The sequence below is a fragment of the Vipera ursinii genome (genome assembly GCF_947247035.1).
Source record: "Vipera ursinii genome assembly, chromosome: 1".
NCBI classification, from domain to species: domain Eukaryota; kingdom Metazoa; phylum Chordata; class Lepidosauria; order Squamata; family Viperidae; genus Vipera; species Vipera ursinii.
The window spans coordinates 12,993,139-13,019,283 of NC_139512.1; the positions used below are offsets into that span (position 1 = coordinate 12,993,139).

At 48.4% G+C, this 26,145-nt stretch overlaps 2 protein-coding genes across 4 annotated transcripts in view; both read right to left on the reverse strand.

The window, feature by feature from the left end:
• Positions 1 to 26,145, reverse strand: part of LOC310632881 (uncharacterized protein) — a gene marked incomplete at its 5' end in the record, with an annotated part of 266,672 nt that overhangs the window by 183,127 nt on the left and 57,400 nt on the right. The gene's annotated exons all lie outside the window — the stretch shown is intronic.
• UBXN6 (UBX domain protein 6) lies at positions 666 to 25,555 on the reverse strand. 3 transcript variants are annotated; one of them, XM_083364123.1, is made up of 11 exons: positions 25,358 to 25,555; positions 21,441 to 21,598; positions 18,803 to 18,864; positions 16,278 to 16,412; positions 16,097 to 16,194; positions 14,909 to 14,984; positions 12,381 to 12,465; positions 11,153 to 11,375; positions 7,570 to 7,700; positions 4,734 to 4,879; positions 666 to 1,992 (listed from the first exon to the last, which is right to left on the reverse strand). In XM_083364123.1, the coding sequence occupies exons 1-11, from the start codon at positions 25,438 to 25,440 to the stop codon at positions 1,864 to 1,866; spliced, it is 1,326 nt and encodes a 441-aa protein (XP_083220249.1). In that variant the 5' UTR covers positions 25,441 to 25,555; the 3' UTR covers positions 666 to 1,863. The 3 variants fall into 3 exon arrangements, with proteins under 3 accessions (XP_083220249.1, XP_083220250.1, XP_083220251.1); XM_083364124.1 differs by having other exon boundaries at positions 666 to 3,151; XM_083364125.1 differs by lacking the exons at positions 21,441 to 21,598; positions 25,358 to 25,555 and having other exon boundaries at positions 18,711 to 18,826.

The following is a 26,145-nucleotide window of genomic DNA, read 5'->3' on the forward strand; positions in this document are numbered from 1 at the left end:
GTCCGACAGCCGGCTCCGACGTATCGGAGGACTCAGATGAGGGGGAGGAGGGAGACGAACCGGCTGATGATGGTTTGGAGGCTTTGCAGAGTCCTCAGCCGGGGACCTCTTCTCAGCTGCGTGAGCCCGAGAGTGCGGAGGATGATGACCCACAGCTGGCCCTGTTCAAGGACGCCCGACGCAGGAGGCAGTCGAGCAGGAACAAACAAAGAAAGGCTATGGGACTCCTCGGGAGGAGGCACAGGGAGACCACGCCCTGAGCTCTCTATAAAAGGAGTGTTTGGGGAGGGGCTGGTTGCTGAAAGCAACTTTTCCGCTTGAGAAGACAAGCTCTAGTGTTTTTGTTAACTGCGTAATTAAATCTTGGCAGAAGCCTTTTAGCCTTGGACGCTCTCCAGTCTCTTCTTTCTGATAAGGGGTTTGTTAGAAGAGGGCTGGTTCAGAACACACACAGCCAATCAAACGTTTGAAACAGCTGCCTTTCTTTTAAACATCATCCAAACGGTATTAATTGTAGAGTTTTTATATACCTCACGCTTTTGGTATGAATGTGCTCGAAACAAGAAAAGACACAGGACTTGAATCCAGAAGGGGGGGGAAAAAAGTGGGGTTTTTTGGGGGGTGGGTGGGGGGAAGAGAAGAAAAAGGACAACATTTTTTGCAAGTGACTTCCCACAGGCTGCATTTCAACGGGTTAAAAGAGTCTGGTTTCCAACTTGAAAGAGACTCCATGGAACAAAGGGATAAGAGGTAAAAATAATAACAATAATCCCCGTTTGATGCGCACCTTTGTGTATTGTTAAGCGTGGCTCTATTTGATTTTAGAGGAGCCACCAACAAAACCGAAAATTGTTGACCCCCCACTGCTCAAATTTGGTGGGGTCTATGTGTCTCTACCTTTTAATTTCATCTACTTGTCCTGCCCCACCAACGAAAACCTAAACCAAGGTCTAGAGCAGCATTCCTTACTCCTCCTCGCTAGGAACGAACAGAGGAAGCAGGCAGGGAGTAGCAAGTCCACAAAAAATGGGGCAGAGAGAGACCCCACAATAGCTCGTACTGCTTCCAGGCAATTGCTCCAACATCTGGAAGAACTCCCCGACATCAACAGCTGCACAGGATTTTTATAAGTGTGTGTGTGTGTGTATTTCTTGCTACAATTCCTGCCCCAAAACAAGCCTCCGTAAAAATACTGGGGGGAGGCGGGGGGGGGGGGAAACGACGGGACTGGGTCCTTCAGAACTCTTTCCCACAACCTATAACTTAAAGAGCAGCCGACACGCAGGTCGGTGACGGTAGTGTACGTACATTCCTTCTCCCGTAAAGCTAACGGCTTATCTACGACCTAAAATAATAATTTTTTTAAAAAAAACGTGATTCGGGACGTCGTGCGGGCCTAGCCTCGCTCGTTGAACAAAGTGCTCGGTGCAAGCCACGATCGGCCGGCGTAAACCGCGGGGAGCGTTTTTAGCAAACCACTCTCCCGTTTGCCGGGCCTCGCCCTGGCGGCACGCCTCTTTTTCCCACCCCAAGCTAGGAAAAAAACCAGGAAAACGGAGATCTATGAAACTTCCAAAAAATTAAGAAAATAAAATAGAAAGCTGCCACGCTGGGAAAATATCCTTTTTTGCCCTCCCAGGTTGGAGAGCTCCAGTTGCCAAGCCCGGGGAAGCCAAAAACCAGCTCTTCTCCTGGGCGAGCTGCCCCTCTGGCCAGGGAGCTAAAAGCCAGCTAGGAAAGTCACGTCTGTGGCTCTTAACGGGCGCAGAAGACCAGGCGCGGGGGAAGTCGAGAGGCTGGCTTCAGGAGAGGCGGGGACCACACAGGACGGAGCCGGATCCAACCCCATTGCGCCTTTTATTTTCAGGAGAGCATCTGCACCGTCAGCAGCAGGTCGGGTTTCAGCACGCTTCCCATCTGCTCGCCCCGGGAGGCTTTGATATCCGCCATGACCTCGGCGTCCCAGGCGAAGGTCAGCAGCGCGGAGGGCACCTGGAGGGAGGGAGGGAGGGAGGGAGGGAGGGGAAAAAAGAGAGAAGCTTAGCGGGGGCTTTTCGAGGAACCAGGGCAGGCGCAGGTTGTGGGGGCTATGGCAGGAAAAGTCGTAAAATGGAGCAAGACCCAAGAAATGGAAAACTTTGGCCTGAGTTGTGGAGTCGAGAAGAACCGATAGCCCCTTCGGGGGAAAACGTCTTTAAACCAGGCCGATATTCAGAGAGGTTATCTGCCTTGGAAGTAGCCCGTGTAATTATTATAAAGATTATTCACAGAACTTTTTAGGACGGAATACAAAATGGCCCTATAACATTTAGAACATCTAGAAAGAGTGCAGACAAGAGCAACCAAGATGATCAGGGGACTGGAGGATACAACATACAAGGGACGGTTGCTGGAATTGGGAATGTCTATTTTAACGAAGAGAAGGGTGAGGGGTGACAGGATAGCAGTCTTCCAATATCTCAGGGGCTGCCCCAAAGAAGAGGGAGTCAAGCTCTTCTCCAAAGCGCCCGAAGGCAGGACAAGAAGCAACGGATGGAAACTAATCAAGGAGAAAAACAACCTGGAATTAAGGAGAAACTTCCTGACAGTTAGGACAATTCACCAGTGGAACAACCTGCCACCAGAAGCTGTGAATGCTCCAACACTGGAAGTTTTTAAGAAGAGATTGGACAGCCATTTCTCTGAAATGGGATAGGGTTTCCTGCCTATACCCTCCTCCTCCTCATTATTATTAATCATCATCATCATCATCATCTCTATACTGATAGTGGGGGGGGGGAGAGAAACTTGTACAGCTTAGAGGAGGCAAAATTGTGCTCGGAGAAACAAATAACTTTATTACACAGGTAGTCCTCGATTTACGACCACGACGGAGCCCAACCCAAAATTCCCGCTGCTGAGACATTTGTTAAGTGTATTTTACCGCCTTTTCCCGGCCTTTCTTGCCACCGATGTTAAGTGAATTGCTGCGGCTGTTAAGTTAGCCACACGGTTGTTAAGTGAATCTGGCTTCCCCCATCGATTTTGTTTGTCCAAAGTTTGCAAAAGGGGATCACGTGACCCCCCCCAGGACGCTACGACTGTCATAATTATGAGCCAAGTGTCCAAATCATGATCACGTTGACTGCGGTGGGAGGATGCTGCAACGGTCCTAAGTGTGAAAAACGGTTATAAGCCGCTTTTTCCAGGGCTGCGGTACTGTCGAAAAGTCACTTAAAGGCACCGTTGTAAGTCGGGGAACCACCTGTAGCCAGTGGTGGGTGTCAAATACCTGAACAACTGGTTCTATTATGTGATGCAGGCCTGGGCCTCCGATGCCTAGAACAGACTTCCGGAAGTGGTATCCATGCACTTCCGGTGGGCCGTTTTAGGTCTGGGAGGCCTCCTCCAGGCCTCCGATGCCTAGAACGGACTTCCGGAAGTGGTATCCATGCACTTCCGGTGGGCCGTTCTAGGCCTGGGAGGCCACACTCCACTCCTCTGATGCCTAAAACAGACTTCTGGAAGTGGCATCCATGCACTTCTGGTGGGCCGTTTTAGGTCTGGGAGGCCTCCTCCAGGCCTCCGATGCCTAGAACGGACTTCCGGAAGTGGTATCCATGCACTTCCGGTGGGCCGTTCTAGGCCTGGGAGGCCACACTCCACTCCTCTGATGCCTAAAACAGACTTCCGGAAGTGGCATCCATGCACTTCTGGTGGGCCGTTTTAGGTCTGGGAGGCCTCCTCCAGGCCTCCGATGCCTAGAACGGACTTCCGGAAGTGGTATCCATGCACTTCTGGTGGGCCGTTTTAGGTCTGGGAGGCCTCCTCCAGGCCTCCGATGCCTAGAACGGACTTCCGGAAGTGGTATCCATGCACTTCTGGTGGGCCGTTCTAGGCATGGGAGGCCTCCGAGGCCTAGACTGGACTTCCAGAAGCCAGCAGGTTCTCCAAATTCAGATAAATTTAGCTATCGGTTCTCCCGAACCGGTGCAAACCGGCCGAATCCCACCACTGCCTGTAACGCAACTGCCCACCTTGACAGGGAGATGAGGCCTCCGTTGTTTTAATTCCCAAAACTCCAGGCCAAACCTGGAGAACAGTTCCACGCAGTATTAACCTCGTGAACTCTCAAGCTTCCTCCTTCCGTTGTGTAATCAAGATGGACAGTGATTAATATTTATATGTTGCATATATGTCATATATAAAAGGTAAAGGTAAAGGTTTCCCCACACACGCGTGCTAGTCGTTTCCGGCTCTAGGGGCCGGTGCTCATCTCCGTTTCAAAGCCGAAGAGCCGGCGCTTGTCCGAGGACATCTCCGTGGTCATGTGGCCGGCATGACTAGACGCCAAAGGCGCACGGAACGCTGTTACCTTCCCAACGGAGTGGTCCCTATTTTTCTACTTGCATTTTTACGTGCTTTCGAACTGCTAGGTTGGCAGAAGCTGGGACGAGTAACAGGCGCTCACTCTGCTACGCGGCACTCGGGATTCGACCCGCCAAACTGCCGACCTTCTGATCGAAAAGCTCAGGGTCCTAACCCACTGAGCCACCGCGTCCCTTCATGTCGTATATAGCATGTTTTACATGTGTGTGATGTACACTGGGAGAGCAAGCAACTAAATTTCCTTTTTAACGTGTGCCGTTGTACCCACCGTAAAAAATGGCAATAAAGGTTATCTGATCTATATCTATATTATTATCTAAGCAGAGGCCTCCACCCACCCCCCTCCAAGGAAACTGGACACTTACCAGCCCGCACTCGTTGAGGGCCAGGCTCTCGTCGGTCAGTTTGTGGCCCCCGGGGGCCAGCAGCTCAAACGGCAGCCAGTCATTCTGCAGAGTCTCCCGCACAAACTGGAACAGAGTGGAAACCGGCTCTCGGGCGTAAAATGTCCCTGCAGGAACAGGGAAAAAAAAAGACTTCTTAGCTTGGGTAGGGACTGTGTTCATTTAACGACCGCAACATCTGCTTAATGACATTCTGAGGGGAAAAAAACCTCGCAAAGTAGTTTCCACCTTCGGAGGGTGGAAAACTGACTCCTACTTATGACGGGGTCAAGTGATTCCCCTTTTACGACCTTCTGACCATGGGGAAAACAGATTCACTTAACGACCGCCACAGGGGGCAAAACTCACGTAACAAATGTCTCTCTCTCTCTCTCTCTTTCTCTCTCTCTTTCTCTCTCTCTTTCTCTCTCTCTCTCTCTCTCTCTCTCTCTCTCTCTCTCTCTCTCTCAAATGCCGCATTTTACCGAGGTTGGTAAAATGAGGAGCCAGATTGTTGGGGGAGCAACAGGCTGACTCTGTAAACCGCTTAGAGAGGGCTGTAAAGCTCAGTGAAGCGGTATATAAGTCTCAGTCCTATTGCTATTGTTAATTGTGACAAAAAAGGTTGATAAAAGGGGACCAGGCTCACTTAAGAACTGCCTTGCTTAGCAGGGATGGATGGATGGATCTATCTGTCTGTCTTTTAAGTTCTGTCTATCTATCTATCTATCTGAGTCCTTCGGGAGAAGGGCGGTATACAAATAAAATTAATAATATCTATCTATCTATCTATCTATCTATCTATCTATCTATCTATCTATCTATCTATCTAATCTATCTATCTGAGTCCTTCGGGAGAAGGGCGGTATACAAATAAAATTAATAATAATATCTATCTATCTATCTATCTATCTATCTATCTATCTATCTATCTATCTGAGTCCTTCGGGAGAAGGGCGGTATACAAATAAAATTAATAATATCTATCTATCTATCTATCTATCTATCATCTATCTATCTATCTATCTATCTATCTATCTATCTATCTATCTATCTATCTATCTATCTATCTATCTATCTGAGTCCTTCGGGAGAAGGGCGGTATACAAATAAAATTAATATCTATCTATCTATCTATCTATCTATCTATCTATCTATCTATCTATCTGAGTCCTTCGGGAGAAGGGCGGTATACAAATAAAATTAATAATATCTATCTATCTATCTATCTATCTATCATCTATCTATCTATCTATCTATCTATCTATCTATCTATCTATCTATCTATCTATCTATCTATCTGAGTCCTTCGGGAGAAGGGCGGTATACAAATAAAATTAATATCTATCTATCTATCTATCTATCTATCTATCTATCTATCTATCTATCTATCTGAGTCCTTCGGGAGAAGGGCGGTATACAAATAAAATTAATAATAATATCTATCTATCTATCTATCTATCTATCTATCTATCTATCTATCTATCTATCTATCTGAGTCCTTCGGGAGAAGGGCGGTATACAAATAAAATTAATAATAATATCTATCTATCTATCTATCTATCTATCTATCTATCTATCTATCTATCTATCTGAGTCCTTCGGGAGAAGGGCGGTATACAAATAAAATTAATAATAATATCTATCTATCTATCTATCTATCTATCTATCTATCTATCTATCTATCTATCTGAGTCCTTCGGGAGAAGGGCGGTATACAAATAAAATTAATAATAATATCTATCTATCTATCTATCTATCTGTCTATCTATCTATCTATCTATCTGAGTCCTTCGGGAGAAGGGCGGTATACAAATAAAATTAATAATAATATCTATCTATCTATCTATCTATCTATCTATCTATCTATCTATCTATCTATCTATCTATCTATCTATCTGAGTCCTTCGGGAGAAGGGCGGTATACAAATAAAATTAATAATAATATCTATCATCTATCTATCTATCTATCTATCTATCTATCTATCTATCTATCTGAGTCCTTCGGGAGAAGGGCGGTATACAAATAAAATTAATAATATCTATCTATCTATCTATCTATCTATCTATCTATCTATCTATCTATCTATCTATCTATCTATCTGAGTCCTTCGGGAGAAGGGCGGTATACAAATAAAATTAATAATAATATCTATCTATCTATCTATCTATCTATCTATCTATCTATCTATCTATCTGAGTCCTTCGGGAGAAGGGCGGTATACAAATAAAATTAATAATAATTATCTATCTATCTATCTATCTATCTATCTATCTATCTATCTATCTATCTATCTATCCATCCATCCATCCATCCATCTATCCTAAGACTGCCTATCTACCTGTCTGTCTATGTCTATATTCTCTCTCTCCTTCCCTCCCTCCCCCCCTCCCTCTCTCTCTCTCTCTCTCTGCCCAGTGGTTAGAGTGCAGTATTGCAGGCTGACTCTGCCCACTGCCAGCAGTTCGATCCTGACCGGCTCAAGGTTGACTCAGACCTTCCATCCTTCTGAGGTCGGTAAAAGGAGGACCCAGACTGTTGGGGGGCAAATATGTTGACTCTGTAAACCGCTTAGAGAGGGCTGCAAAGCACTGTGAAGAGACTTGTAAGTCTAAGGGCTATTGCTGCTCTCTTCCTGCAGAGATTCGCTTGATGACGGCAGCAAGAAAGGTCGTAAAAATGGGGCAAAATTCACTTCACAGCTGTCCCACTTAGCAACAGAATTTTTGTTTTTGCCTTGCTGGTGCTCCTACGTCGAGGACGACCTCTTCCGCGCAGCCAACCGCCAGGACCCCCCCCCCCCCGTCCCCACTTTACCTTGCAGGATGTACCCGTCAGGGAAGCGAACGCGCAGGAGGGTGTAGTTGTATCTGCGCAGCTCCCGTTGCTCCTCCTTCTCTCGCATGGCTTTCGTCCTCAGCATGGAGGCCTTCTCAACCGCTTCTGTCCTTCAGAGAGAAGAGAAGAGGGTCAAAAGGGGAAAGGGCAGATAGGTCCTCGACTTCATAACAATAATAAAAGTTGGAAGGGACCTTGGAGGTCATCTAGTCCAACCCCCTGCTCAGGCAGGAAAGGCCTATAGCATTACGGACAAAGGGCTGTCCAGTCTCTTCTTAAAGACTTCCAGTATTGGAGCATCCACAGCTTCTGGAGGCAGGTTGTGCCACTGGTTAATTGTTCTCACTGTTAGGAAGTTTCTCCTTAGTTCCAGGTTGCTTCTCTCCTTGGTTAGTTTCCATCTATTTTGCTTCTTCTTGTCCTGCCTTCAGGTGCTTTGGAGAACAGCTTGACTGCCTCTTCTTCGGGGTAGACCCCTCAAATATTGGAAGACTGCTATCCTGTCACCCCTCGTCCTTCTCTTCATTAAACTAAGACATCCCCAATTCCAGCAACCGTTCCTTATATGTTTTAGCCGCCAGTCCCCTGGTCATCTTGGTTGTTCTTCTCCACACTAGAAAGAGTGCAGAGAAGAGCAACAAAGAGGATTAGAGGACTGGAGGCTGAAACATAGGAGTCTCAACCTCCTTTTTTACATTGTGGTGACCAAAACTTCCTTCATCCAAGTCTCCCCCACATCCTTCTCTGGTGCCCGGTGCCTCGTGACTTCCGGGAATGGCGAAGCAACACAATACGTAAACAGGGCAAAAAGAAGAGAAGGTTTGGCCTACAAAACTGCACATTTCTCCTGTAATGTCCTATTCTGTGGTGACTGGAGCCCAACGTTCTTGGGACCTTTTTCTTACAAGGTGCCACATGGGTCCTCAAACATTATCTTAGCCCAGGGGTAGGCAACCTCGGCTCTTTTATGACTCACGGACTTCAACTCCCAGAATTCCTGAGCCAGCCACGCTGAGGGGAAAGGGAGAGGTTTGCAAGCTGAGACAGGCTGGCTCAGGAATTCTGGGAGTTGAAGTACACAAGTCACAAAAGAGCCAAGGTTGCCCACCCCTGCGTATAGACCAACTCTACATATGGTGGAACTACCGGTTTGTACCTTTAGAGGAGGGGTCTTCAAACTTCGCCCTTTTTTACAAAGTGCCACATGGGTCCTCAAACATTATCTTAGCCCAGGGGTAGGCAACCTTGGCTCTATTATGACTCGCGGACTTCAACTCCCAGAATTCCTGAGCCAGCCACGCTGAGGGGAAAGGGAGAGGTTTCCAAGCTGAGACAGGCTGGTTCAGGAATTCTGGGAGTTGAAGTCCAAAAGTCATGAAGGGGCCATAGTTCCCCCATGCTGGCCGAGGAATTCTGGGAGTTGAAGTCCACAAGTCATGAAGGGGCCATAGTTCCCCCATGCTGGCTAAGGAATTCTGGGAGTTGAAGTCCACAAGTCATGAAGGGGCCATAGTTCCCCCATGCTGGCCGAGGAATTCTGGGAGTTGAAGTCCACAAGTCATGAAGGGGCCATAGTTCCCTCATGCTGGCTCAGAGATTCTGGGAGTTGAAGTACACGAGTCACAAAAGAGCCAAGGTTGCCCACCCCTGTGTATAGACCAACCCTACATACGGTGGAACTACCGGTTTGTACCTTTAGAGGAGGGGTCTTCAAACTTCGCCCTTTTATGACTCGTGGACTTCAACTCCCAGAATTCCTCAGCCAGCCACGCTGAGGGGAAAGGGAGAGGTTTCCAAGCTGAGACAGGCTGGTTCAGGAATTCTGGGAGTTGAAGTCCAAAAGTCATGAAGGGGCCATAGTTCCCCCATGCTGGCTGAGGAATTCTGGGAGTTGAAGTCCACAAGTCATGAAGGGGTCATAGTTTCCCCATGCTAGATGAGGAATTCTGGGAGTTGAAGTCCACAAGTCATGAAGGGGCCATAGTTCCCTCATGCTGGCTCAGAAATTCTGGGAGTTGGAAGTACACGAGTCACAAAAGAGCCAAGGTTGCCCACCCCTGCGTACAGACCAACTCTACATATGGTGGAACTACCGGTTTGTACCTTTAGAGGAGGGGTCTTCAAACTTCGCCCTTTTATGACTCGTGGACTTCAACTCCCAGAATTCCTCAGCCAGCCACGCTGAGGGAAAAGGGAGAGGTTTCCAAGCTGAGCCAGGCTGGCTCAGGAATTCTGGGAGTTGAAGTCCACGAGTCACAAAAGAGCCACGGTTGCCCACCCCTGCGTATAGACCAACTCTACATACGGTGGAACTACCGGTTTGTACCTTTAGAGGAGGGGTCTTCAAACTTCGCCCTTTTGTGACTCGTGGACTTCAACTCCCAGAATTCCTGAGCCAGCCACGCTGAGGGGAAAGGGAGAGGTTTCCAAGCTGAGCCAGGCTGGCTCAGGAATTCTGGGAGTTGAAGTCCACGAGTCACAAAAGAGCCACGGTTGCCTACCCCTGCCTTAGCCGCTTATAGATTCATCTGCAAGTTAAACCTCTCAAAAATACAGGCAGTCCTCGATTTACAACCACAACGGAATTCAGCGAATTTTGCCTCATTTTACAATCTTTCTTGCCGCAGTTGCTAAGTAAATGACTGCGGCTGACAAGTTAATAAGAACGTTTTTTTAAAAAAAAAAACAAATCCGGCTTTCCCCCATTGACTTTGCTCGTCAGAAGGTCGCAAAAGAGGATCACGTGATCCCCCCCTCCTTCTCCCGGGGGACGCTGCAACCGTCCTAAAATATAAACCGGTTGCCAAGCGTCTGAATATTTATTTATTTGGGTTTTTTTTTTAATTTTCTTGGTTTCTCAACATATAAAATACAAAGACGAATGAAGAAAAGTCACCGGCAAACGTTTTCCAAGTTTGCCAAGCGTCTGAATCTTGATCACATGACCACGACGGTCGCTAAGTGCGAAAAAACGGTCCTAAGCCGCTTTTTTCCCAGCCCTGTTGTTAACTTGGAGCTGTCACTAAAGTGAACTGTGATAAGTCGAGGACTACCTCTAGTAAATCACTCTTTCCAGTGCCGTGTTAACTTTGAACGGTTACTAAATGAATGGTTATTAAGTACAGGCTGCCCCAAAGAAGAGTGGGATCAACGTATTTCCCAAAGCAACAGAAGGACGAGAAACAACGGTTGGAAATTGGATCAAGGAGAGAAGCAACCTGGATTTAAGGAGAAACTTCCTGACGGTGAGGACCACCAACCGGTGGAACAGCTTGCCACCAGAAATCGTGGGCGCTCCATCGCTGGATGTTTTTAAGAAGAGACTAGACCAGGGGTCGGCAACCTCGGCTCTTTTATGACTCGTGGACTTCAACTCCCAGAATTCCTGAGCCAGCTATGCTGGCTCAGGAATTCTGGGAGTTGAAGTCCACGAGTCATAAAAGAGCCGAGGTTGCCGACCCCTGGACTAGACAATCCCCTGTCTAAGATGGCGCAGATTCTCCTGTTTATGTGGGGGGCTGGACTAGAAGACCTCCAAGGTCCCTTCCAGGCAGTCGCTCACCGCATCCTCTGCTCCCGCCTCAGCTCCTCCGCCGTGAGGTTGAAGAAGTCGTTGGGCAGCTCAAAGCGAGAGGCCTGTGGGGACGGCTTGAACACTCGGAGTTGGCGGTCCAGCTGGGCCCTCACCGGCTCGCCGGTCAGCAGTTTCTCCCTGTGCTCTTTCAGGTCCTCCAGCCTCTCCAAGGCTTCGTCCTTCAGCACGTAGAAGTCCTCCTGGGCCTCTTCTGCAAGAAAGGCGGATGTTTTTTTGGCCCGCTGCCTCACAAGTGGTCCCCGACTTACGACCGCAGCGGAGCCCCAAATTTCCACGGCTAAGGGAGACAGCTGTCGCTAACTTTTTTTTTTAAAAAAAAAAACGTCTTTCTGATTTTCCAATTTTACCTTTAGGTATTTAAAAAGCAACCTGGCGAGTGGGTTAATCAACCGTTCGATAACAAAACCTTCCCCGACTTACGACCGCAGCGGAGCCCCAAATTTCCACGGCTAAGGGAGACAGCTGTCGCTAACTGTTTTTTTAAACGTCTTACTGATTTTCCAATTTTACCTTTAGGTATTTAAAAAGCAACCTGGCGAGTGGGTTAATCAACAGTTCGATAACAAAACCTTTAGCGCAAATCTCAAATTGCAACATCAAACGTTTCTTCGCTTTTTCCCTTAAACCGTTTACCGTCTCGTATTCAAGCTAGTAGAATTCCTATTATATCAAGTCGATAAAAACATCATTACGTTTATCAATGAATTTTTAGCTAATGCGCGTTTTAATTGCACTCCATCTTCATAGCCCATCCATATCCTGTTATTAATTTTTTACCCAAGTTTTAGTTTCTCACCAATATTCCCATTTAACCTTTGATATTTATAATTATAACCACTGCGCCACCATAAAGGATAGACATAGATATTGTAGATAGAAGATAGATATATATGAAGATATAGTTACAAATAGCACTTAGATTTATAGACCGCTGCACAGTGCTTTATAGCCGTCTCTAAGTGATTTACAGAGTCAGCCTAACACCCCCAACAATCTGGGTCCTCATTTTACGGACCTTGGAAGGACGAAAGGCTGAGTCAAACTTCAGCCAGCCAGGATCAAACTACTGGCAGTGGGCAGAGTCAGCCTGCAATGCCGCATTTAACCGCTGGGCCACCACGGATGATGGAACAAGGCACAACAGCCCAAGTAACTTTATCGGGGTTAAGGAACACTAGTCCACATGAAGCCTTACCTTGTCCTGTGACATCCAGAGCCACTTTTTCGAACCCAACAGCCTGGAAAAACCTGTCTGCTCCTTCCAGGCAATGGATCCTTTCCTGAAGGGGGTGGGGGTGAGGAAACAAACAAACCTCAGAGAAGATTCATGAAGGCTAATTCTTCTTTGGGGCGAGCTTTATCCCAACTTCTACCAGGAAACTAAAGAGCTTGAGGGACTAGGATCCTCTTATTTGCTGTGGCATCTTTTTTGACCAACAGGCAGCAAAAACACAAATCGATTAGGACAAGGGTAGGCAACCGTGGCCCTCTTACGACTGGTGGACTTCAACTCCCAGAATTCCTCAGCCAGCATGGCTCAGCTTGGAAACCTCTCCCTTTTCCCTCAGCGTGACTGGCTCAGGAATTCTGGGAACTGAAGTCCACCAGTAATGAAAGGGCCAAAGTTTCCCCCATGCTGGCTGAGGAATTCTGGGAGTTGAAGTCCACGAGTCATAAAGCGGCCTAGGCCTAGGCAACCTTGGCTCTTTCATGACTGGTGGACTTCAACTCCCAGAATTCCTGAGCCAGCATGGCTCAGCTTAGAAGCCTCTCCCTTTCTCCTCAGCGTGGCTGGCTGAGGAATTCTGGGAATTGAAGTCCACGAGTCATAAAAGGGCCAAGTTTGAAGATCCCTGCTCCAAAGGTACAAACCAGTAGTTCCACCGGATGTAGAGTTGGTCTATAGCAGGGCTAGGTAACCTTGGCTCTTTGTATGACTCGTGGACTTCAACTCCCAGAATTCCTGAGCCACCACGGCTCAGCTTGGAAACCTCTCCCTTTCCCCTCAGCAAGGCTGGCTCAGGAATTCTGGGAGTTGAAGTCCACGAGCCAGCCAAGGTTGCCTACCCCTGGATTAGGAGAATGCACAACGACACCAAGGACAGATGGGGAAATACCTGGACGGCAGACACCTTTGGTTCCAAGGCAAGAGCCCTCATCCTGAATGTCTTTAAAAAAAATCTCTTAATACAGGTAGTCCTCGCTTTACGACCACAACAGAGCCCAAAATTTCTGCTGTTAAGCGAGACATTTCTTCAGTGAGTTTTGCCCCATTTTATGACCTTCTTTGCCAGAATTGTTAAGTGAATCATTGCAGTTAAGTGAGTCACACGGTTGTTAAGCAAATTTGGCTTCCCCCATCGACTTTGCTCCTATGAAGGTCGCAAAAGGGGGAATCACACAACGCCCGGGACACTGTGAGCGTCATAAATACGAGTCAGTTGCAAAGCTTCTGAATTTGGAGCACGGGGATGCTCTAAACGTCATAACTGTGAAAAAGGGGGTCACTTTTTTTCCCCGATCGTTAACTTTGAACGGCCACTGAATGAACTGTTGTAAGTAGAGGACTACCCGTACGTAAGCACATGTCCTGCAGATTTTTTTTTTAATAGAAAGAACTTTGATAGATGTTTCTAACTTCCTCCAGCCAAGCAGACAGTTTAAAGCTGTCTCTCAACCTTGGCGGCTTGAAGATGGACTTCAACTCCCAGAATTCCCTGGCCAGCCACGCTGAGGAGAAAGGGAGAGGCTTCTAAGCTGAGCCATGCTGGCTCAGGAATTCTGGGAGTTGAAGTCCACCAGTCATGAAAGAGCCAAGGTTGCCTAGGCCTAGGCCGCTTTATGACTCGTGGACTTCAACTCAAAGCAAAGCTGGCCTGGGAATTCTGGGAGTTGATGTCCACCCACCTTCAAGCCCCCACGGTTGAGAAACACTGCTCTAAAGAACCAGCATAGATTCTACCACTTCAAAATTTTGCACTATCTTTCTTAACGTGCTTAGATAAACGTTAAAAACATCCAGGTAAATAGAGTCCCTGCAGACTTTACTCCGCCACTCGCTGCCGACTCTAGGGGGCGGTGCGCATCTCCGTTTCAGGACCGTTGAGCTAGCGCCGCCCAAAGGCGTTTCCATGGTCACGTGACCAGCATGACGTCATGGAGCGCTGTTTGCCTCCCTACTGAAGTGGTACCCATTGATCTACTCGCATCTGCCTGCTTTCGAACTGCTAGGTTAGCTGGAGCCGAGGCGAGGACAGGAGCTCACCCTGTCCGGTGGTGATCGGGACTCGAACACGGCCTGCCGGCTTTCCAGCCGACAAGCCCAGCGTCTTAAACACTGAGCCGCCACGCCGTCCCCCTTAGGTAAGGACCCGGGTCAAAATGGGAGAAAGGAAACACTGAAGCAATGGGCCTTTTACCCCTGCCTCTTTTCGTTGGCCGTCGGCCAAACTGCAACACTCTTCCGCCACTGTCCCTCAAACAACCCTGGAAGTCTTGCCCCACATCAAGTCACAAAGGGTTGGCTTTGGGTCCTGGTCCTAAGGAGTTTGGGATCTGGTCCTCCAGTGAGTTTGGGATCTGCTCAATCCTTCCTCCGTTTTGCAAAGCAGCCCTCCGTCAACACGACGGGGGGGGGGGGGACACAGAACATCCAGAATTGACAGCCGTCATTCTCCAGAGAGAACTGGCACCTGGATTCCTGGTGCCAAAGGTTCAGCTTACCTGGAAAACTTTGTTCTGCACCTTAATTTTTCGATATTTCTCCTCCTCCGGGTGGAGGTGGATATTATCAAGATACCTGGGAAGGAAAAGTAATAAAGTTGTGTGTACGCTGACATCGGCGCATACCTCGCTTTGAGCAGGGGGGGGTTGGATTAGAACAGGGGTCCCCAACCTGTGGGCCGCGGCCCGGTAGTGGGCCGTGGCTTCCTGCCACTGGGCCGTGGGACAGGCTGGCCAGTGTGCGCACGTGTGCACACACACCCTTGTGCTAGTGCTGCAGCGCACAAAAACAGGACGCCGTGCCACAGAGTGCAAAAAATGGGCCGCTGCGGCAACTTGGGGCGCGAAAACGGGATCCCGCCGCGCCTCAGGATGTAAAAACAGGATGCTGCCATGCTTCAGTGTGCAAAAACAGGTGCCACAACGCTGCAGGGCGTGGAAACGGGGAAGCTGTGCTGTGCAAGGGCAGGGCAGGGCTGGTATCATGTAAGCGCTAGCCCCGCCCCATTTGCATCACGTGTATGCTCGCAGCCCTGTGTGTGTGTGTGTGTGTGTGTGTGTGTGTGTAAAATGCTTCCCCCTCCCTTTACCTCCAGTCCACCAAGGTCCCTTCCTTGGTTTTCCATTTCTAACCAGGATTGATTACATGATATATTATGGAATCCTCGGTCAGTCCGTTTGACGTTTATCAGAAAAGCAGAGCAGACTTGGGGTATCTTATAGAGCAGGGATCCCCAACCCCCCAGGTTGTGGACCTGCCACGGGCCGCGGCGTGCCAGAAACCAGGCCACGCAAACAAGTGAAGCTGCATCTGTGTTTCCTGCAACCTTCCCTCATCGCAAAAAACCCTTCTGCACAAGAGAGCATTTTTCCCCACTGCGGTCTTGACGCCCCATATAAATGGGCTGTCCTCTCACCCCATTCCGCAAACCCTGGAATCAAACCACAATTAAGAGGCAGAACGCCCTGCCAAGGAAGGAAGGAAGGAAGGAAGGAAGGAAGGAAGGAAGGAAGGAAGGAAGGAAGGAAGGGTGACAGGGAGGTTGGGAGGGAAAGGAAGGGAGGGAGGAGGAAGAGGGGAGAGAAGAAAGAATGAAGGCAGGAAGTCAAAAAGGAAGGAAGGAAGGAAGGAAGGAAGGAAGGAAGGAAGGAAGAGATTTCTGAAGGGAACAGACCCATAGCACCTACTTTGCGATCGTCTCCACGCCGAGTTTGACCTTCTCCCTGTCCCTGTTGAACGTGTGGATCTGCATGATGGAGGCGGCTACGGGATCTCTGGCAGCGTGCTGGAGGAAGAGGAAGAGGAAGAGCCGGTGAGACAAGCAACTGGCAGAGATTCCCCCACAATCCTCAGAAGAACAAGCTTTACCTCCAGGATGGCGTTTTTGATCTGCGTCTCTCTTCTGTCTTTTCGGACGGTGACGCCGGTCAACGGGCAAGTGAAGTAGACGCCCGAGACAGACAAGGTGGAAGGGTCTTCTTCTTCAACATCAGGTAAGGAATTCTAAGAAAAAAAAGGAATTAACATTATAACGGTGAGGACAATTAACCAGTGGAACAGCTTGCCTCCGGAGGTTATGGGTGCTCCATCACTGGAGGTTTTTAAGAAGAGACTGGACAGCCATTTGTCTGAAATGGGATAGGATCTCCTACTTCAGCAGGAGGGTTGGACTAGAAGACCTCCACGGTCCCTTCCAACTTGGTTATTCTGTTATTCTGCCTGTATGCAGCTTGCAAAACGGTCGTCAGGGCCTTCCAGCCTTAATAATATCTGCTGTCGTGGTTCTGACAGATGGAAACTCTTCCAAGAACTTCGAGGCCTTGTTTACCTTAAAGAATCTTTATTCGAGTAGCATGGCATCGGCACGTACAGGGTTGAAGCCGAAATCTGAATTCTCCTCCCCTGAGCACATCGTATCAAAGCACAATTCCCTCCTCTAATTCACAGCCATAAATCACGTTCTCCAATCAGTTTGAAATGCAGGCCTTCCCTCCAGTTCTCTGACAATGCCATTTCTTATCGTCTCTTATTTCAAACAAACAACCTTGAAAAAACACCCTGCTACGAGGCTGTTAGGTCTAACTAATTCCCATACACATTCTTCCTCCTTCACCCAGCATCGTCTAATTCTAACTCTAAAAGTCACACACAAGTGAAGGGGGAAATGGCTGCATCTTCGTATACTGTCAAAGCAAGAGCATCCGAAGTTAGCAGCGCTGACACCTGCTTCTGATTCTCGGCAGTTGTGCCCACTGCGAGTTGAGGCAGGGTTTAAGGGCTGCAAGCTGGCCAGCCTACCATTACCTGGAGCAACGGCAACAGCTCTCCGCTTCTAGAGCAGAGAAGGCCTAACCTTTCCTTGCGACCTGGAGGTCACTTCTTCCCGCGTGCAAAAGAGACGCGTCAACGCTGCTAACTTCGGATGTTTTTGCATTGACAACAGATGGGATATGCAGCCACTTTCTTCTTCTTTTTTGCTTTTAAGAGTTAGATGATGCTGGGAGGGGAGGGGGGAACGTGCACGAGAGTCTAGCACAGACATGTCAAACATAAGGCCCGGGGGCCGGATGCGGCCCACGAAGTGGTTTCATGCGGCCCACGAAGCCATCCTGGAAACAGTGAGGGAACGGCCCCCACTGCCTTGGACCTGGCCCAGAAACCCTCCTTCTGCCAGAGACCCTCAAATCTCTCCCACTCCTGCCCAGGCCCCCATAGGCACCCTTGATGCCAATGATGTAGAGCTGGCCACGCCCACCCAGTAGGCCACGCCCACCCTGGCCATACCCACCCGGCTCCTTGAGGGCAACTGCAATGCTGATGCGGCCCTCAATGAAATTGAGTTTGACACCCCTGGTCTAGCTAGACGTAACAATATTGAACCTAGTGTGAGAACCAAGGTTATTGAAATAAGAGATGATAAGAATTGGCAGGCTAGAGAACTGGAGGGGAAGCCTGCAATTCAAGCTAATTGGGGAATGTGATTTATGACAGTTACCTGGAGGAGGGAATTGTGCTTTGATACTATGTGTTCAGGGGAGGGAACTCAGTTTTTGTGCCAATGCTATGCTACTCAAATAAAGATTCTTTAAGGTAAACAATGCCTCAAAGTTCTTTGAAGAGCTCCATCTGTCGGAACCATGACAAGATGTTTCTTCCCACCGTAGCCCCCTAAAAAACATGAAGACCTCCTACTCAACTAAGTAGGCCATTCTATGGCAGTGTTGTGATTCCGTGCCAGCCAGTGGACCTGGAAGCTGAGTCCGGGGAATCAGAGGAGGGGGGGGCTGGAGAGCTATCGGGAGTCGGAGGAAGGTTCTCACGAGCTCCAGGACTTAACAATCTGAGGAAGAGCCTGGCCCATCCACTCGTGCTCAGGCTGAGACTCAGCTGTGCTGGGAAGCCGAGTCAGACTCTGAGGACTCACAGCTGGAAGACGTCATAAGACGCTCGCAAACGCCGACAGGCAACAAGAGCAGGACAGAGGGAGGCAATGGGGCGGCTCCAAGGGAAGAGGAGAAGGCATTGAGAAGCCACTTCTTGGGGCTGCATAATCAAAAGTGAAGTTGTGGGCGGTGCTTGGTGGCTGAAGGCAACCATTTGCAAAGGACTCACGTTTCATGGGATCATGTTCCGATTGCCTTGCCTGTGAACAATTCTCCGTATGAATCGTGTTTTGTTTGCCTTTGCTTTGGGGACATTTTGCAGGTCTGTAAATACTACTAAAAGGGGTTTTGTTTTTCCTGCATTTCCAGCCTGCTTGTTGGAAGAGGGGTTTCTCCTTGGGAGTTAACAAGGACTCACGAAGGCTGGGACAGAGCAGGTGGGGCTCATTAAAACCAGGCATCTCTCAACCGTCATTTCAAATGCAGCCACTTCTCTCTCGTCTCCGTTACCTTCTGATCCACGGGGATCCCCTTATCGCTCGCCGCCGCTTCAGCCATAAGCTCCTTTTTCACTGCAGCACAAAAAAAGGGAAACGGGCCGATGAGGAACAGATTCAGAATGGAGGACGCAAAGGACGGGGAGTCCCCGAGTTACGACCACAATGGGGCCAAATGTCAGGGGAGTCATGCCGGAATTTACAATATTTTTTTTAATGCAGTTGTTAAGCGAATCACAGCAGGGAATCCAGTGGCCGTTAAGGAAATCCGGCTTCCCGTCGACTTTGCCGGTCAGAAGGCCATCACAGGGCTACACAATGCTGCAACCGCTGTAAATAGACGCGCCCAAATTCTGATCCCGTGATCGTGGGGATGGCACGATGAGGGTCGCAAGGGCGAGGACTGATTGCAGAATCCCCTTTTGAAGTGCCCCTGTAACTCTGAGCGGCCACTAAGCAAATTGCTCTATGTCGAGGACTGCCTATACTGGTAGTCAACGAATTATGACTGCAACCAAGCCCCAAATTTGTTGCTAAGCAAAAACATTTGCGAAGTGCGTCTTGCACCATTTTACGAGTTTTTAACTTAAGATCGCTGCGGCGGTTAACTTAGTGACACGGTTCTTAAGTGAATCTGGCTTCCCCCCCCCTTGAGTTTGCTTGTCAGAAGGTGACACACACACACACACACACACACACACACACACACACACACACACACACGGGATGCTGTGACCGTCAGAAATATGAGTCGTTTGCCAAGCATTTGAATTTTGATCATCTCACCGTGGGGGATGCTGCGACAGCCGTTAAGTGTGAAAAGCAGGTCGTAATCACTTTTTTTCCAGTTCTGTTCTAACTTTGAATGGTCACTAAATGAGTTGGCTTAAGTCGAGGACTACCCATATTCAGGATTTCTATGTTGCTCAAATTAAATCCAAGCCAGGGGTGCCTATTTTAGTTTGATGCTGGTATCCTGCAACACAGCAAATGCAACAATCCCTCGTGCCAGACTCCTATCTTCCCAGGCTGGAAAGCCTAGTGATTGGATTCTTATGTTCTTCAATAGTCCCACTGAGGCCCTAAAGATGCTTTTTCCTAGAGGCAACTGGACTTTTCTTGTTTTTCTTTGAAGACGTTTCGCTTCTCATCCCAGAAGCTTCTTCAGCTCTGACTGGATGGTGGGGAAGGGAAGGATTTATACTCCTTGCAGACAGCTGGTCGTTTGCATCCTTTTGGAGAGTCTGTTGAGGCCACTTGGAGGTTTATCTGTGTCCTCAAGGTCCCCTGAGTGGTGCAAATGGGCGTGGAGCCTTCTTGGAGCTGCTGAGGATACTGTCTATCTCCAGTCTACAACACGGTCCTTTCACGGTCCTTTCACGGTCCTGTCTAAAAGGATGCAAATGACCGGCTGTCTGCAAGGAGTATAAATCCTTCCCTTCCCCACCATCCAGTCAGAGCTGAAGAAGCTTCTGGGATGAGAAGCGAAACGTCTTCAAAGAAAAACAAGAAAGTCCAGTTACCTCCTGAAAAAAAGCTCCTTTGACACAACTAAGGACCTGGAAGACTGAGAATCTCCACGGACACTGCCAGCTTCAAAAATCCGCCAACATAAAATAATTAGCATAAAGCCCAGGAGCTGCCCCAAAGAAGAGGCAGTCAAGCTATTCTCCAAAGCTCCCGAAGGCAGGACAAGAAGCAACGGATGGAAACTAGTCAAGGAGAGAAGCAACCTAGAACTAAGGAGAAACTTCCTGACAGTTAGAACAATTAACCAGTGGAACTACCTGCCTCCAGAAGCGGTGAATGCTCCAACACTGGAAGTTTCTGAGAAGAGACTGGACAGCCATTTGTCTGAAATGGTGTAGGGTTTCCTGCCTGAGCAGCGGGTTGGACTAGATGACCTCTAAGGTCCCTTCCAACTTTGTTGTTGTTATTATCATTATTATTATTGTTGCTTGTAGTTGTTGTTATGCCTTATGGTTTCATTTCATCCCAGAACCACCCTTGACCGCAATCAATCTCCATCCAGGTAGTCCTCCATTTACGGCCAGAAATTACTATTTCTAAGAGGGACAGTTGTTAAGCACGTTTTGCCTTCTTTTACAACATTTCTTGCCACAGTGAGCCCCCCCCCACCAAAGTTGTTAAGTTAGTAACAGGGTTGTGACGTGAATCTGGCTTCCCCGTTGATTTTGCTCGACGGAAGGTCGCAAAAGGGGATCCCGTGAGACAGCAACCGTCATAAAAACGGGCTGGTGGCCAAAGCCTCCGAATTTTGAGCACCTGACCCTGGGGACGCTGCGAGGGTCATAAGTGTGAAAAACGGACCCAAGTCACTTTTCTCCAGTGCCGTTAACTTTGAACGGCCGCTAAACGAAATGTTTGTGCGTTTCCTACAAACCTCCATCGCTACAGAGAAAATGGCCTATAAAACCATTTGTATTTCCTTGGGTTGTGCATGTGTATTTCCTGCACCCCTCTATCGCTACAGAGAAAATGGCTTAAAAAAATGATTTATTCCGTCAACCCGGGATGAAGGCAGACCAAGCTTTTTGCCCGCTGCTTCAGAAACAGGTTCTGGAAAGATTTCAAGGTGCTGCCATCCTGCAGCGGCTGAAATCCTTCTCCAGCTCCTCCGAACATTTTACCCTGATTCCGGATGGCGTCTTGGGACGAGAGAGGGCGAGGTTTGGGCTTCTGTTCCAGCCGAGCCAAGGCGGCGGCCGCAGCCATCTGAGCCTCATTGGTGGGGCCTTGCCGACATTTGGGAGGGTCCGGTTTGGGTTTTTCCTTGGTGGATTTTTCCCTGTTGGAGAACAAAGGGAGCGTAAAGGGAGTCAGGAAGATTTGAGGAGCACCCACAAAATGCTGGGAAGCTCTAACTCGGGGGTCTTCAAACTTGGCCCTTTGATGACTTGTGGACGTCAACTCCCAGAATTCCTCAGCCAGGAAGTTGAAGTCCACCAGTCATAAAAGGGCCAGGTTTGAAGACCCCTGCTCTAACTCTATGTATTAGTCTATTATTCTATTCCAGGGCTCTTAAGACTTGGCCCTTTTATGACTGGTGGACTTCAACTCCCAGAATTCCTCAGCCAGCATGCCTGGCTGAGGAATTCTGGGAGTTGAAGTCCACCAGTCATAAAAGGGCCAAGTTCAAAGACCCCTGTTCTATTCTACAGAGAGAAAGAGACAAACCTATTCATATAGAGGGGGTAGTCCCAGGCAATTCACAGGACACTTTCCAGGAGCAAATACAAAGAAATGAACCGAAGTGGGGGGGTCACATTGGGGCCTGTGGCTCATTCTGACATACCCAGGCTGAGCAAACAAGCCAATGCAATGTGGGCCCTCTCCAAGCAGCTGTGTTTCCCCCCCCCACTCCCATGTCACACCTCTCCCTACAGCATCATAAAGGGTCTACTTTTAAATTGTGCAGTCCAGTTTTTAAATTGCCAGCAGCCCAGCATGCCAGCTGGATTAAAGCCCGACAAAGCTCTGAAATTAAGACTTCTCCTTCATGAGAGACCATCACCGACATAGTTTGGACTCCTGTATCCCAAAGAGGAAGAGCAGATCTCTCTCTTTTTTAAAAACAATTGTATTAAAGGTTAGGGAGATCAAGATACAAAGTTTAATACAAAATAAGGAAAACTTAAAATAAGTGCAAGGAGAACATAATCCTCCTTTTCCCCCACACGATAAAAATCCTGTAACATGAGTTGGGCTGAGAGCAAAACTGACTCAGCATCCTTCACATGGCTTTCATGCCTAAGGCAGAACTAGAACTCACCGTCTCCTGGGGATTGGCCCAAAGTCACCCGACAGGCTTTCATGTCTTAAGGCGGGACTAGAACTCACCGTCTCCTGGTGATTGGCCCAAAGTCACCCGACAGGCTTTCATGTCTTAAGGCGGGATTAGAACTCACCGTCTCCTGGTGATTGCCCCAAAGTCACTCGACAGGCTTTCATGTCTTAAGGCGGGACTAGAACTCACTGTCTCCTGGTGATTGGCCCAAAGTCACCTGACAGGCTTTCATGTCTTAAGGCGGGACTAGAACTCACTGTCTCCTGGTGATTCGCCCAGTCACCCGACAGGCTTTCATGTCTTAAGGTGGGACTAAAACTCACCGTCTCCTGGTGATTGGCCCAAAGTCACCCGACAGGCTTTCATGTCTTAAGGCGGGACTAGAACTCACTGTCTCCTGGTGATTGGCCCATAGTCACCTGACAGGCTTTCATGTCTTAAGGTGGGACTAGAACTCACTGTCTCCTGGTGATTGGCCCAAAGTCACCCAGCTGGCTTTCATGTCTTAAGGCGGGACTAGAACTCACTGTCTCCTAGTGATTGGCCCAAAGTCACCCGACAGGCTTTCATGCCTTAAGGCGGGACTAAAACTCACCATCTCCTAGTGATTGGCCCAGTCACCCAAGCCAGATTTTATGTCTAAGGCAGGACTAAAACTCAGACTTCTGGTGTTTTACCCAAAGTCACCCAGCTGACTTTTCATGCCTAAGGCAGGACTAGAAACTCACTGTCTCCTAGTCACTGTCCCAAAGTTTCTTGTATATATATATTTTTGTTTTTGAATACTGCATCCAGTTTTGGTTATAAAACACATTACAAAAAAGATGTTGAGACTTTGGAAAAAGTGCAGAGAAGAGCAACTAAGATAATTGAAGGCCTGGAGACAAAAACATATGAAGAACGGTTGCAGGACATGAGTATGTCTAGTCTAGAGAAAAGAAGGACAATGGGGGACACGATGGCAGTCTTCCAGTATTTGAGGGGCTGCCACAAAGAAGAGGGGTGTCAACTTATTCTCCAAAGCGCCTGAAGGCAGGACAAGAAGCAACGGATGGAAACCGATCAAGGAGAGAAGCAACCTGGAATGAAGGAGGAATTTCCTAACAGGGAAAACAATTAACCAGCTTGGTTTGCCAAAAGAAGTTGCGGGTGCTGCATCACTGGAGAAGAGATTGGAGAGCCGCTTGTCTGAAATGACAGGGCCACCTGCCTGGGCGAGGGTTGGACTAGATGACCTCCAAGGTCCCTTCCAGCTCTATTCTGCCTTAAGTCCACCAAACCATTTTCCTTCCTAAGGTGGAAACAGGCACCTGCTGCCCACGATGAGTTCAAAAGTGAAAGCAGAGAAGCCCATTCAGAATTGCAAGATTTGTTACTGTAACCCCGTAATAAAAACAACATGTAGTCCTCCACACTCATTTGCCCCACTCAGGTGACCCCGAGGACACAGATAAACCTCCAAGTGGTCTCAAGGACTCTCTAAAAAGGATGCAAATGACCAGCTGTCTGCAAGGAGTATAAATCCTTCCCTTCTCCACCATCCAGTCAGAGCTGAAGAAGCTTCCTGGATGAGAAGCATCTTCAAAGGAAAAACAAGAAAGTCCAGTGGCCTGAAAAAGCACCTTTGGGACTCTTCTTGAACTATTCTCCTTTCCCAAATTCTCTGTTTTCCCCTCCCTTCCCTGATGGCAGCATGCCAGCAAGGCGGCAAGCTAAAGATGGTGGTTCTGACACATATACGTGTTTTATATATTTATACACACACACATATACATACATGCACGCATGCCTATATGCGATCTCAAAACCTTTTTTGAACAAGCTGGCCTGGTCTGACGGGATGGGGTTGGGTTTTTATAATTAGTTTTAATTTTTAATATGTATCAATTACTACGGGCATAGTTGTTTAATCACTTTTTAATTTTTGTATCCTGTTTTTTATTATGTATTGCCCTGTTCACCGCCCTGAGTCCTTCGAGAGAAGGGCGGTATACAAATTAAATTATTATTCTTATTCTTCTTATTCTTATTCTTATATTGACCTATGTTATCTATTAGCATTGGGGAGGGATGGAGATTGTATTTTAATATTTCAAACTTTTACTTCTAAGGTCTCCAGAGATTCTCCATCATCCAGGTCATGGTTGGACCAAAAGGCAATTGGACTTTTTTGGGATTTTTTATTTATTTATTTTAAAAGATTTCGCTTCACATCCAAGAGGCTTCCTGGGTTGAGTTTAACTTCTAATATTAGCCAGATTAAAGTGTGAGTCATGGGGGGGGAAAAGAATTAGGTCAGGAGCAGATCAGTGGCAGCTTCCCTTCCTCGGATCCGTTTCAAAAAAGGGGCCGCACAGCTGTCTGTCCAATCTGGGTTGCTTCACTGGGTGGTGGAGGGGTGGACTGGATGACCTCAAGGGGGTCCTTCCACCCTGCCCTATAAATCCCTCCCCTCCCTTAATCCTTTCTGCTCAGTTTCCCCTCCACACCTGTGGTTGGAGGGACCCCAACTCCCAGGGCTGGGTCTCTATAGAACAGGGGGTCTTCAAACATGGCCCTTTTCTGACTTGTGGACTTCAACTCCCAGCATTCCTCAGCCAGAGTGCCTGGCTGAGGAATTCTGGGAGTTGAAGTCCACAAGTCAGAAAAGGGCCAAGTTTGAAGACTTGTGTTTTTACAGAACCCAACCCCCCTCCGAGGGCGCCAGGTTGGGGAACCGACCGGGACCTTCCCTCTCTTTAGAATGGGCGGGGCCGTTACCTAGGCGACTCGCTGAGTTTCTGGCCCGAGCCGGCCGTCTTGAACTTCAAATCCGCTTTGATTTCCTGGAAGAACTTCTTCATGGCCGCCTCCAGCCCGCGGCCTCCGAAGCCCAGCCGAAACGAGCACAACCGACCGGGCAAAAAGGCAAAAGTCAGGCGGGCAGGCAGGCGGAGAAGCAAAAAGCAGCTGCGAAAACAGGAAGCGGAAGCCCGAGAACAAAAACAAACAATCCAGCTTCCGGTCACGTGCCGACACCGCCTCTGACGCCATCTTGACTCGGAGCGGCCACAAGGGGGATGGAAGGGAACCCCTCGCGGCGCGTGCGGCACGCTCTGTAAGGCGGAAGTCACCTCTGCCCTGAGTCGTCGACGGAGGGGCGGGGCCGGGGGGGGGTTGTTGTCGACGGACAGGATGCTGCGCTGATTGGATGGCCGAGAGGCGAACGCGCGGCCGATCGCAAGTCTAGGGTGGCGCTCTAGGCAAGCGGAGGTCTTTCTCTATGGCTTTCCCTCAAAAGCTCCTTAAAGAAGAGCAAATAAAACGCCGGGGGTGTTTTGTTTTTTTGTTTTTTCACTCGTTTCCTTTCTCGTTCTACTTTTATTTGGTAAAATGTCACTAACGAGTGAGGCTAAAACTTAAGGGATAATATTCAATAATGTTTGGTATTAGGACCGCCCCCCATCTGCGTTCGTTTCGCCGGGACCTGAAAACCTGGTTTTTCGATCTATCATGCCGGGACTTGAAGGGGTTTTAGCTTTTTAAATGTTGTTTTAATTGGGCTTAAT